The following is a 13166-nucleotide window of genomic DNA, read 5'->3' as shown; positions in this document are numbered from 1 at the left end:
TTCAATCGAGTCTTCATTTTGCATCGTTCTGTAAACTGATGATTCTCTTCCTCGACGGTCCCTTGGATATTGACAACCAGAGAGTCGACTGTAATTACAAATGTTTACGGTAGTCTAACTTGTACGTGCGTCAAACGAATCCTGACCTGAAATCCCTTTGGCCAATTGTCACACTTACAACAATTTTCAGGGAGTGACAAGATAGCACGACAAGATTGAAACTACTTTCATATGTAAAGTGACAAAAATGCACGGAGTTTTTTCGGTTTTTGTTGAATATCTCAGGATTGAAATCGAATTTTGGGGATCTGTGAAGGTCAAAAAGTGAGGCATTGTGAGCTGCACAAAATGGCGTTCTTAACTCAATTTGGCCCAAAATGCACGTACGACAAGTTAGCACGATGGCGACGATATAATATAAATAAAACCAAATCCAAACCAAATCAATCAATTCAACAGATACTGATCAATAGTATTCCCAGCCAGCAGAAGAATCTTATCCGGCGTCGTCGGTACTCCAAGCGGAATCCACACATCCGGCAACCCGGCGTCCTTCCGAGCCGCGCGCAGTGCATTTCTCAGTGCAAACAACACCACCACCGTCGTATTGAATGGTGGTTCGGCCGTTGCCTTCGACCTCAGCACTCCCAACGGGTTCGAACTTCCGCGAAGAAAGTTGATCCGAAAATCCACCGGAATATCCTTCGCCCCCGGTGGTTTGTAGTTCCAGGATCGATTCGTCAGCAGGGCACCATTTTCGACGTCGTAAACCAGGGCTTCGGTGAGGTAATATCCGATGCCCATGATCATGGCGCCCTCAATTTGTCCCACGTCGATTCCGGGACTGATGCTTTCACCGACGTCCTCTAGAACGTCAACGCGCAGCACCTGAACGTTCCCGGTGAGGATGTCCACCTCGAGTTCGGCACAGCTCAGCGTAGGAATCAGGTAGTTGGGGATCTCTCCCTGGCCGGAGGCCGCCTCCGCACAGAGATCGATGTGTTTGGCGTAGGACTTTTGAACGATCGTCTCCCAGGAGGCGTTCGGGTTATACTTACGGATGGGTTGCATACGTTCAAGCAGAATGTCGCAAGCTTTTTTAGCGGCCTGAAAGAAAGTTATTTTCAAGTCTCATTATTTTGTGAACGTAGAAGAACTCATACATGGCAAACGGCTTCACTCGTGATGCTACTGCCGGTCGCAAAATTGTTTGGCGTTATGAAGCTGACCGCCGGCTTCACGCTGACCTTCTCCAGTGGAATCCCCAGTGCGAACGCCGTGACCTGCGCCACCTTCGTGTTTAAACCTTGACCCATTTCGATGCCGCCGTGAGTGACCGCTACGGTGCCATCACCGTAGAAGATCGACACGATAGTGCTCAGTACTCCTAGATATTCAGTGATGAACTGCGCTGGAACGATCGCGATGCCACGTTTCTTCCAGCGATTCAAGACATTGAAGTCCTCGATGGCGCGCTTTCGTTCGTCGTACTGGATATCCTTGCGGAATTGCGGAATAAGTAGGTGCATTTTGTGATCCTTCTCAAGGTTGATCATTCGAACGTCGAGCGGACAGAGTCCCGTTTCATGCGCGATGTGTTCCATAATGTTCTCGATCATGGCTACGCCTTCGGTGGAACCTGGTGCCCGACACCAGGTATTGCTTGGAGCATCGGTTTTCACCGATTTTCCGGCGTTATCCCAACCTTTCGAGTCGTAACAGTTGCCGAAGAATCTGGAGACCATGTATTGAATGTTATCATTGACCGATGCCCCATAATCCTGAACAAATCTGTTCATCAGCTTGATGATCTTCCCGTTTTGATCCACTTCAACCTTGTAATCCGCGATGTTCCCGATGCGCTTCCCGATCATGGCCATGTTGGTCTCCATGGGTAGGACCAACCTCACCGTACGACGACTGAGATGAGCTGCCAGGGCACAAGCACTAGCCACTTGTGTAGCCCGTAGGGCCTTACCGCCGTAACTTCCACCCAGGCGACGAACTCGTACATTGATACTGTTCATCGGGATCAGCAACGAGTCTGCGATCGCTATCTGTACCAAATCCATCCACTGAGTTGAGGAATACACGTCCAATCCGTCCTCCAAGGGGACGCAAATGCAGGTCTGGGTCTCCATATGGTAATGATACTGCCCGGCAAGCTCTAATCTTCCCTTCACAATTTTAGTTCCAGACAACTCCCCACTCTTGTTGGTGGCACTCTCAACAAACCGATCTCGATTATCATTATCCATGATCATCTTCACCGTGGCGTACACCGGCCTATCGCTGACCTTCTCGTAGCTTATACGAACCAATTTGGCCGCTTTCTGCGCCAGCTCGAACGTTTCAGCCAAAATCAAACCAACCGGATGACTGTGAAAAAGAATCTCTCCGCTGGAGAAAATCTCCTCCACTTCTGTAAACGGCAACTTTGGTGTCACAAAGTTGTTGATCCCCGGAATGTCCTTCGCCGAATAGAATAACTCAACTCCGGGCAATTTTAGCGCCTCCGACGCATCTAAACCGACCATTTTCGAGTGCACCTCGGTGGCCAGTACGAACGCAGCGAACAGCTCGCCCGGTTGCGGAGCAAGATCGTTGATGAACTGCGCCTCGCCGGTCGTCTGCGGCAGCGCTTCGATCTTGGGCACGTATTTCGTGAGCGGCCAGTTTTTCTCGATCGTGTCAAAGCTCTGCTTTCCCGAGGAAAGGGGACGCTGCAGCATTTGTCCACCAGATTTGTACGCTGGCCGAAGTGGGAAGCGGCCGTCTTCCGTGACGATCGAAAGGACGAACTTGTAGAACAGCGAGACGGCTAGGTTTTTGCGATACTCGATGGAGGTGTCCGGAAGGATCCAGTCGGGGTCCAGTTCGTTAGCCAGCGTGCCCAAAGCGGCTTGAAGGGTGTTGTTGTCGAAAAGGTTTTTGCCGATAAGGAGGTTTTCCGTGGCGACTGCGTGGGTGAACTGTTGGAAAAATATTGTTCAAAAGTTGTTCAACGACTGTATCGTAAATTAATTACCTTAGGATTAATTCCTCCGAAGCATATTCTGGCCGACTCAACCCGGTCCTTGCTGGCATTAAACTTAACCAAAAATGCTCCATTCACGTAAGCGCGAGCATTCTGCACGGTTGGCATCACTTTGAACGACTTGAAAACAAACACGGACGGATCCAGCGCGGGAAGGGCCACATTTTTGATCACCTTCTTGTTCATGTTGATTGCGATGAAATCTTGCATGTGGACAGTGGACGACCCTTCGTTTGATTCAGCTTAGAAAAATAGTTTAGTTACTAATTAAATCATAAAGATTGATAAACTTACCTATCGTTACAGTAGCTCCAATGGCATCCAAAACGAGAAAGCAATCCGAAGGAAACTCATTGTGTTGATTCTTGATCATGAGATTCCCAGCGATTGTTCCAATATTCCGCACAGGGATGTTTGCAACCATGCCAATATGATCGGCCAGCTCGGCACAATAGCTGAAGTTGCTGTTTCTATTCGCCGTAGTTTTGAGAATGGTTATGAACTCAGCTAGCGAAACATTCGCGCCAATAGTCAACTTCTCATCCAGAGCAAATGTATGCAGATCGTAAACGGAGTTGACATCGATGAAAACTTGAAGTTGATCGCTTCGGCGGTAGACTCCTAAAAAGATGATTCTATGTAATCATTTTAAACAAGATTGTTTGCATGAACGCACCGTGAGCAGTGTTGCCAGCAACCAGCATGTACGGTTTGTTGCCAATCTGATTGAAAATGGTAAATATTCCGCTCACGTTGCACACCTTGTGCCATTCTGTTTGATCCTCAAAGATCATTCGAATCGGTTTCTGAACAGCTGAGCAACTTCCAGCACAAACTTTCCCCGATTTTTGGCAGATCTTGCCCAGATCTTCAATGTCTCGACAAGCGTCCAACAGCTTCTCATTCGCATCCACAGCCAACGATTTGAACGCATCCAAAATCGAACGGTATCCGGTGCACCGGCAGATATTCCCTCCGAAGGAATTCTCCACTTCTGCCATCGTCACCCGACCCTCCTTGGCCTCCAACAAGCTGTACATGCTCATGACCATTCCCGGAGTGCAGTAACCACACTGAGTCCCGTTGAAGTGGGCCAACCTCAGCTGAGCCGGATGGTATCCGTCCGCCTTGTTGCCGAGTCCCTCGACCGTCAGAATGTCCAGACCGTGGCAAGCCAACACCGACAGGAGGCACTACAAAAATGACACTTTTAAATTTATCAAATCTAAGCTTTAAAAGACACAATATTACAGAGTTGACCGCCAGAGTAGTTCGCTTCTTGGTCACCGGATGCGGACCGGAAACGTTGACCACGCAAGTTCCGCAACCTCCCTCCAAGCACATGAACTTGGTACCCGTGAGGTGGGCATGCTGACGAATGAACGTGTTCAGCGAGGTGTCCCCGGGAATGGTGCTTGAGTTGACTACGTTTTGAGGGGTTGATGGAATAGGTGATGTTTTGAAAATAAATCTAGTTTTTTGCACTTACCCTCATAGGTCTTTTTGTTGATAGTAAAAGTTACTTTTTCGATGGGGCTGAAATTTTAAACCTTGTTTTGAAATTTTCGAAGATAAAACAATCTTCAAAACTTACCTCTGAGCTTTTGTTGATTCCCAGATATACGAACTCAATGATGAGAACATTTTGAAATTGGATTTAGATGAAAAAAAAAAACGAACGTAAATTTGCAGCAACTTTAATAATTCAACTCTTCACATTGACTATTCACCTGCAATTGACTTGCAGCACATGGGAAACTGACTAACACCAAGAAGTAATTTTTTTTTGCAAACTTGAGCATTTTTTGTGGTGTCTCTGAAAACATTGTTAATAAATTTACGACGATACTTGACTGCGCAAAGGGGTCATTCCAGGGTGACCGAACAAAATTATTATTATCGACATTTTTATTTCTTTAGTTTATTTCGTTTTAGTTTTCAATTTAGTTGTTAATTTTTTAGTTTTAATGAAACATAAGGTCCTTATCATTTAAGTCAATGTATACAAAAAAGGTTGTACCTTCGGTATATTTTTGAAAGATAAAATACAAATACAAAAAGTGGCATATTTTACATTCATTAAAATGTTCATTAAAAGTCATGTTTTGATTATAATTTAAAAAAAAAAAATATTAGAATAAACCACTAAATTTAAACTTTTCATCAGTGTTTTAAAGAATTTAATTAAACTTCCAGGAAAAAAATTGCAAAGAGCACGAAACTGTGAACCTCATACAAAGCTATCAAGTCACCACAAGAAGTGCCTAAGTTTGCAAAACATTTCGATGGTTATGGTAGGGCATGGTACCTGCGAAAAGTTTGTGTGGCTCTAGTAAATCTCATTCAGTAGTGAGTGGCCAGTGTGGAAAGTTGGTAGCAATAATCGAAGCTTAACGGTGCACATCCACCAGAATTTTTGCATTCAGATTTTTGTTAAAGACATTTTAGTATCTTCAAAACTACGGGAATTATAGATATATTTTTTTATTCATTCCCTAAGCTACAATTTCCATAAACATTTACAACTAAATTTGTAAATTTTTATAATCACATTTTTTCAGGATTGGAATAAGAAGACAACAAATTCCTTGGTTGCTGTGTACGCTTAAGCAATTGAATATTGAATACCTTAAAGTGTTTGATATTTCAAAAGTAACATGTTTTCATCGTTGGGATCATACATTTGGGCATCTTCAGAAGCTCAAAGGTAAATACTGAAAGGCAGTAATATTTTACTTATCAAGCTCTGACTGTCTTGAACAAATTTTAGCCCCGTTGAAAAAGTTACTTTCACTATAAACAAAAAGATATTTGAAGGTGAGTGCATAGTACAGTAGAAAAAGTGCAAACCATAACTTTTTTTTTGTGGCAAACACCACAAACTGCAGTCCAAGCCGGTACCGTTCCCGTGGACACCTCGCTGAACACGTTCATTCGTCAGCATGCCCACCTCACGGGTACCAAGTTCATGTGCCTGGAGGGAGGTTGCGGAGCATGCGTGGTCAACGTGTCCGGCCCGCATCCGGTGACCAAGAAGCGAACCACTCTGGCGGTCAATTCTGTAATATTGTGTATTTTAAAGCTTAGATTTGATAAATTTAGAAGTGTATTTTTTCAAGTGCCTCCTGTCGGTGTTGGCTTGCCACGGTCTGGACATTCTGACGGTCGAGGGACTCGGCAACAAGGCGGACGGATACCATCCGGCTCAGCTGAGGTTGGCCCACTTCAACGGGACTCAGTGTGGTTACTGCACTCCGGGAATGGTCATGAGCATGTACAGCTTGTTGGAGGCCAAGGAGGGTCGGGTGACGATGGCAGAAGTGGAGAATTCCTTCGGAGGGAATATCTGCCGGTGCACCGGATACCGTTCGATTTTGGATGCGTTCAAATCGTTGGCTGTTGATGCGAATGAGAAGCTGGTGGACGCTTGTCGAGACATTGAAGATCTGGGCAAGGTCTGTCCAAAGTCTGGACAAGTATGCGCTGGAAGTTGCCCAACTGCTGGTGAAGCCCAACAATCGATTCGAATGATCTTTGCGGATCAAAGAGAATGGCACAAGGTGTGCAACGTGAGCGAAATATTCACGATTTTCAGTCAAATTGGCGAGAAACCATACATGCTGGTTGCTGGCAACACTGCTCACGGTGCGTTCTTATAGAAACTTAACAAAATAAAATAAGTTGCTCAGATCAACTGTTGTCAAACGAACGGGGTCACGTTTTAGTTTGACACCCCTTTTACACGGAGTTCACACTCACTACCAAACGATTGTTTTGATAATGTGCGTGAGCGCCGTGTAAAAAGTGACAGTTCGTCACTTTTTAGTTTGACTTTGACCAACCAACGGGGTACAAACTAAAAAAGTGTCAAACGAAAAAGTGACCAACCAATGGGGGTTGAGTGTATGTGAGATTTCCCAAAAGAGTTCGCACTATTTTTTTATGTTCGAGTTTGTCGAAAACAGCACAAATGATTTTTTTGGCAGAAAAATGCAAAACTTTGGAAAATTAACTGTCAGTTTTCGTTGAGAATTCGGCAGAATGTCTCATAATTTGCCGAATCGCGGCATTTATTTCTGCCGAGCGAAAAATTATTCTGATTTCGGCAGAATTCTGCCGAAGTTTCCAATTTTCTGTCCATTGAAATCTTGCTTGCCGATAGCAGGAACAAGTTTTGATGGCATTTAACACGAAAATATATTTTTTTTCGGAAATGCAACTTTTTTAGGCATATTTGCCACAAATACGATTATAATCCGCCAAATAGTTCAAATTACTATCTTTTTCTAAATTTACAGTTTTCTCATAGACAAATCAAACAATTATTGGAAAATTGTACACCAAATTGTTGGAAATGATTTTTCTCATCCGAATCCGGCATAAGTTTTAAAAAATGTAGATTTTGAAGGAAAAAACACATTTTTTCAAAAATCCTCTATCAGGAATCAGGATTTTTACGATAATCACTCCATTTTGACAAGTATTTCGAGGCACTCACCAATTGTATCTTTTGAAGGATTTTTATCAGTGGCGTGTAGGCCAGATCTTTGTGCAACTTTTGGTATGTAAGGCCTTCAAGTCTTGCAAATTCGGCCAGTAAATTCAAATAGCGCCGGTGGCGTAGCAAGGTACGACGATGACCAAAAGTTGCGCAAAAATCAAACAAATGGGTTGACATTTAGGCGGAGGGTCAATTTTGAGTACTCTTTCGGGAAATCTCATATACTTTCTGATCAGAGCATTTGTTTTTATTTGGCCTGGACTTATAATTACACTGCAACCTCTTTTTAGGACTCTTCCGTAGAAGCGACCAACTTAAAGTTTTCATCGATGTCAACTCTGTTTACGATCTGCATACATTTGCTCTGGATGAGAAGTTGACCATTGGCGCGAATGTTTCGCTAGCTGAGTTCATAACCATTCTCAAAACTACCGCAAATAGAAACAGTAACTTCAGCTATTGTGCAGATTTGGCTGATCATATCGGCAAGGTTGCCAACACAACTGTGCGGAATATTGGAACAATAGCTGGGAATCTCATGATCAAGAATAAACACAATAAGTTTCCTTCAGATTGCTTTCTCGTTTTGGATGCCGTTGGAGCTACTTTAACGATCGGTAATTTTAACAATCTTTGTAATTTAATTAGTACCTTAAATTCTTCTTTTCAAGCTGAATCAAACGACGAGTCGTTCAGCGTTAACGTGCAAGATTTCATCGCAATCAACATGACCAAGAAGGTGATCAAAAATGTGGCACTTCCCGCGCTGGATCCGTCCGTGTTTGTTTTCAAGTCGTTCAAAGTGATGGCAACCGTGCAGAATGCTCGCGCCTACGTGAATGGAGCCTTTTTGATTAAATTTAATTCCAGCAAGGATTGCGTTGAGTCAGCTAGGATTTGCTTCGGGGGAATTAATCCAAAGGTAATCTTTGATTCAAATCGTAATTGTTAAATAATTGTTGGTTTTTCGAACAGTTCACCCACGCAGTCGCTACCGAAAACCTCCTTATCGGCAAGAACCTTTTCGACAACAACACCCTTCAAGCCGCCCTGGGCACGCTGGCTAACGAACTGGACCCCGACTGGGTCCTTCCGGACACCTCCATCGAGTATCGCAAAAACCTAGCCGTCTCGCTGTTCTACAAGTGCGTCCTTTCGATCGTCACGGAAGACGGCCGCTTCCCACTTCGGCCAGCGTACAAATCTGGTGGACAAATGCTGCAGCGTCCCCTTTCCTCGGGAAAGCAGAGCTTTGACACGATCGAGAAGAACTGGCCGCTCACGAAATACGTGCCCAAGATCGAAGCGCTGCCGCAGACGACCGGCGAGGCGCAGTTCATCAACGATCTTGCTCCGCAACCGGGCGAGCTGTTCGCTGCGGTCGTACTGGCCACCGAGGTGCACTCGAAAATGGTCGGTTTAGATGCGTCGGATGCACTGAAATTGCCCGGAGTAGAGTTATTCTATTCGGCGAAGGACATTCCGGGCGTCAATAACTTTGCTACGGCCAAGTTGCAGCTGTCCGAGGTGGAAGAAATCTTCTGCAGCGGTGAAGTACTGTTCCACGGACAAGCCGTTGGGATAATATTGGCTGAAACGTTCGAGCTGGCGCAGAAAGCGGCCAAATTGGTTCGTATAAGCTACGAGAAGGTCAGCGATAGGCCGGTGTACGCAACGGTAAAGATGATCATGGATAATGATAATCGAGATCGGTTTGTTGAGAGTGCTACCAAGAAGAGTGGGGAGTTGTCTGGAACTAAAATAGTGAAGGGACGATTAGAGCTTGCCGGTCAGTATCACTACCATATGGAAACCCAGACCTGTATTTGCGTCCCCTTGGAGGACGGGTTGGACGTGTATTCCTCAACTCAGTGGATGGATCTGGTCCAGATTGCGATCGCTGACTCGTTGCTGATCCCGATGAACAGTATCAATGTACGAGTTCGTCGCCTGGGTGGAAGTTTCGGCGGTAAGGCCCTACGGGCTACACAAGTGGCTTGTGCTTGTGCCTTGGCAGCCCATCTTAGTCGTCGTACGGTGAGGTTGGTCCTACCCATGGAGACCAACATGGCCATGATCGGGAAGCGCATCGGGAACATCGCGGATTACAACGTTGAGGTTGATCATAACGGGAAGATCATCAAACTGGAAAACGATTTCATCCAGGACTACGGCAACTCAATCAACGATACCATCGAGTACCTTATCTATCGATTCTTTGCCAGTTGTTATGATTCCAAAGACTGGAAGAACACTGGAAAGTCGGTGAAAACGGATGCCCCCACCAATACTTGGTGTCGGGCACCAGGTTCCACCGAAGCAATAGCCATGATCGAGAACATCATGGAACACATCGCGCATGAAACGGGACACTGCCCGCTTGAGGTTCGAATGATTAACCTTCAGAAGGACCACATAATGCACCAACTTCTTCCACAATTTCGCAAGGACGTCGAATATGATAGTCGAAAGCGTGCCATCGAGGACTTCAATGCCTCGAATCGCTGGAAGAAACGTGGCATTGCGATCGTTCCGGCGCAGTTCGTTACTGAATTTCTTGGCACTTTGAACGCAATCGTGTCGATCTTCTACGGCGATGGAACCGTGTCGGTCACTCACGGTGGCATCGAAATGGGTCAAGGTATAAACACGAAGGTGGCGCAGGTCACGGCTTTTGTATTGGGGATTCCACTGGAGAAGGTCAGTGTGAAGCCGTCGGTTAGCTTTACGTCGCCGAACTCGTTTGGGACTGGTGGTAGCATCACGAGTGAAGCCGTCAGCTATGTAAGAGTTCTTCAACGGTTCTAAGGTAATGAGACTGAAAAATAACTTTCTTTCAGGCTGTGAAAAAAGCTTGCGAAATGCTGCTAGATCGTATGCAGCCCATCCGTAAGGATAACCCAAATGCCACATGGGAGACGATCGTCCAGAAGTCCTACGCCAAACACATCGATCTCTGCGCGGAGGCGGCCTTCAGCCAGTTGGACATTCCAGAATACCTTATCCCCGCACTGGGTTGCGCCGAAATCGAGGTGGACATCCTCACCGGGAATGTTCAGGTGCTGCGGTACGACATTCTAGAGGACGTTGGAGAAAGCTTGAGCCCAGGAATCGACGTGGGTCAAATCGAAGGAGCTTTGGTCATGGGCATCGGATATTACCTCACCGAAGCCCTGGTTTACGACGTCAAAAACGGTGCCTTGCTGACGAATCGGTCCGCGAACTACAAACCACCGGGGGCGAAGGATATTCCCGTGGATTTTCGGATCAACTTTCTTCGCGGGAGTTCGAACCCGTTGGGAGTGCTGAGGTCGAAGGCAACGGCCGAACCGCCGTTCAATACGACGGTGGTGGTGTTGTTTGCACTGAGGAATGCACTGCGATCGGCCCGGAAGGACGCCGGGTTGCCGGATGTGTGGATTCCGCTTGGGGCACCGACGACGCCGGATAAGATTCTTCTGCTGGCTGGGAATACAATTGATCAATATTTGCTGAATTGACTTTATCCTTAATGAATTTCTTTTTAGTTTAGAACAGACTCATATTAAAACATTTCAAATCTATTTTTTCGATTTCATACTCAAAACAAATTGCCACAATCAAAATATCAAAATTTCTTCTTAAAACCCCCATACTATCTCCACAACTTTCATAACGATTCAATTATACCGCTAACAACTTCAAAAAAAAAAAGCTCCGGAACGTGTCCAACCCAGCTCGAACAAAGGCGGCTTTCGGGACGGCACAAAAGCCGTCCAATTCTTCCCAGAACAACCACCAATGGCACACCGTGCCGCCACATAATGATCGAACCCCGAGCGCCCGAATAAAAGGAACTAATCACGACTTCTGGATTTATTGCCGGTTGGGCATTTTATGATGTCTTGATCGTCACGGAAGGGGTCGGCCGCGACTATCGAACATGAAAAGGCCCCAGCGGGATCAAAGCTGAAACGCCGATCCGGTTTGATTAATTGTTTTTTTTAGGTTGTCAGAATCGATTGGAAGCTCGAACGGGGTTCCATAAAAGGCAATTTCCGTGAAATTTCCCTTCCCTTGGTAGCCGATTCGATTATTAGCGATGGATTCATGCTGGACGAACAAATCGCGATGCGATCGATGATTGACAACCTCGGTACAGCTGTTCCGACACCTTTCGGTTTGACAACCGAACGGAAGTTGGAAACTTCCAGATTGAGCCGTGAGGCCCATCAGTGTCAACACCCCAGAACACATATTAGTATGCATCGGAGCCCGACGCCGGGCCCTTCAATGTCATCGAAGCTGGCGTGTGCGACGTGGTTCTGGCGACACACGAGCCCAAACGGCCTACTCCGGTCAAGGTTGATTAGTGTTAAGGTAGGAATAGTTTTGTTTTACTTCGAAAATATTGTTTCGAGATCTATTTACACTTGATGGTGAGAACTTTTGATTGATTTAAAAAAAATTACATAATCCAAAACCCCTAGATTGTGTCTGACCTTCCCTCTAAAACCCCTGGAAGACCCGTTCTTCGGAGACAATGTTTGACACAACAACGGCGAGATACCAGGAGCAAGCCGCCTACTCCAACGCCTACTGCCGACAAAGGCAAGGTGTTGTCTAATTATGCACTCTTTGTCACGTCCTGTGCAGCAGGTACCTCCATCTCAGGTATGGTGCTGTCATCGCACATCTAGTAGCCCAAGACTGGTGTCTGTGGGGCGGCCGCAGGCTCTGCTGTCAGGAGCTAGAAATATGATAATTGACAGGATGTGTGTGTGTTCGTTTCAACGAACATGATGGGCGAACCGAGAACACACCGGCACGTTCCATCACTGCACTGTCTTGGCTGTATAACTCCAGGCGCGAGCTAGCGTTTTTCAGAGATACAAAATTATTTTATTTTATGTTTATTGGAAAAAAGCATTGACAACAAATTTCACAACTTGACATTTTTGAAGTTGATAACTGTAATCGCTTCGGTATTGTCAAGGTATGATAGATCAAATGTGAGTGTATTTCGTGGCCAGAAATAAAATTTTAAATTTACTAATTTTTACTTATCTCACAGATTCACGTGGGTGCGCATGGTTATTTCAGCTTATTGCATTACATTTAAAACGTAAGCTTCAGATTTTATTTATCTGCCTGAAATTGACTAAAATCCCATTCTGTCAATTAGACCGTATTCAGGGTGCCCAAATCTATCATACCTTGAGGTAGCTGAAATAATTACTGACTTTAACTTCAAAATGTCTAGCTGTCTTTTCTGTTTTTTTTTTAAATATTAATATTTCAGTATTCAAACTTGAAAAATCTTTAAAATTTATATTAGCCTTTTTATGTTTTTTCAACTTTTAATCTATTGGAACATTTTTTTTGAACTTTGGATCGGAAAAAACGTTTAACTCTAGGATAAAAAAATATTTCTTGAATTCTTCAATATCACAACTCAACAATTTTAAAATTGATGTCAGTAAACGCATCAGTTTTGACAAATTATGATATATTTAGGCCTCCTGCACACGCTCCTATCGACAAAATTGAATTTTAGTGAATAATTTGCCAATAAACAAAATTAAAAATTTCGATTATAAATGGTATAGAATCATCTTAAGCAATCGTGCGCACGCCCTTATTTGTTCT

At 44.9% G+C, this 13166-nt stretch overlaps 2 protein-coding genes across 2 annotated transcripts; one reads left to right on the top strand and one right to left on the bottom strand.

Moving 5' to 3' along the window:
• Nucleotides 1–447: 447 nt before the first annotated feature.
• LOC6051753 (xanthine dehydrogenase) lies at nt 448–4681 on the bottom strand. The gene is made up of 8 exons (XM_038256478.1): nt 4632–4681; nt 4527–4573; nt 4289–4461; nt 3714–4230; nt 3332–3658; nt 3029–3279; nt 1164–2972; nt 448–1107 (listed from the first exon to the last, which is right to left on the bottom strand). The coding sequence occupies exons 1-8, from the start codon at nt 4679–4681 to the stop codon at nt 448–450; spliced, it is 3834 nt and encodes a 1277-aa protein (XP_038112406.1).
• Nucleotides 4682–5694: 1013 nt separating this feature from the next.
• LOC6051751 (xanthine dehydrogenase) lies at nt 5695–11053 on the top strand. Its single transcript, XM_001868103.2, has 8 exons — nt 5695–5744; nt 5808–5854; nt 5926–6098; nt 6157–6682; nt 7829–8155; nt 8210–8460; nt 8514–10322; nt 10379–11053. The coding sequence occupies exons 1-8, from the start codon at nt 5695–5697 to the stop codon at nt 11036–11038; spliced, it is 3843 nt and encodes a 1280-aa protein (XP_001868138.2). The 3' UTR covers nt 11039–11053.
• The last annotated feature ends 2113 nt before the right edge of the window (nt 11054–13166 follow it).

The sequence above is a fragment of the Culex quinquefasciatus genome, chromosome 2, assembly GCF_015732765.1.
Source record: "Culex quinquefasciatus strain JHB chromosome 2, VPISU_Cqui_1.0_pri_paternal, whole genome shotgun sequence".
NCBI classification, from domain to species: Eukaryota; Metazoa; Arthropoda; class Insecta; order Diptera; family Culicidae; genus Culex; species Culex quinquefasciatus.
This window is presented reverse-complemented; position numbering and strand designations above follow the sequence as displayed.

What these genes read in the sequence shown, in the direction of transcription:
- LOC6051753 (XM_038256478.1), bottom strand. Translation starts at nt 4,681, where the DNA reads ATGTTCTCATCATTGAGTTCGTATATCTGGGAATCAACAAAAGCTCAG. An exon ending in CAACAAAAAGACCTATGAGG is followed by an intron (nt 4,462 to 4,526) that starts GTAAGTGCAAAA and finishes CTCAAAACGTAG; the next exon opens with TCAACTCAAGCACCATTCCC. An exon ending in TCGGAGGAATTAATCCTAAG is followed by an intron (nt 2,973 to 3,028) that starts GTAATTAATTTA and finishes TTTTTCCAACAG; the next exon opens with TTCACCCACGCAGTCGCCAC.
- LOC6051751 (XM_001868103.2), top strand. Translation starts at nt 5,695, where the DNA reads ATGTTTTCATCGTTGGGATCATACATTTGGGCATCTTCAGAAGCTCAA. An exon ending in CCACTCTGGCGGTCAATTCT is followed by an intron (nt 6,099 to 6,156) that starts GTAATATTGTGT and finishes TATTTTTTCAAG; the next exon opens with TGCCTCCTGTCGGTGTTGGC. An exon ending in TGCTGGCAACACTGCTCACG is followed by an intron (nt 6,683 to 7,828) that starts GTGCGTTCTTAT and finishes ACCTCTTTTTAG; the next exon opens with GACTCTTCCGTAGAAGCGAC.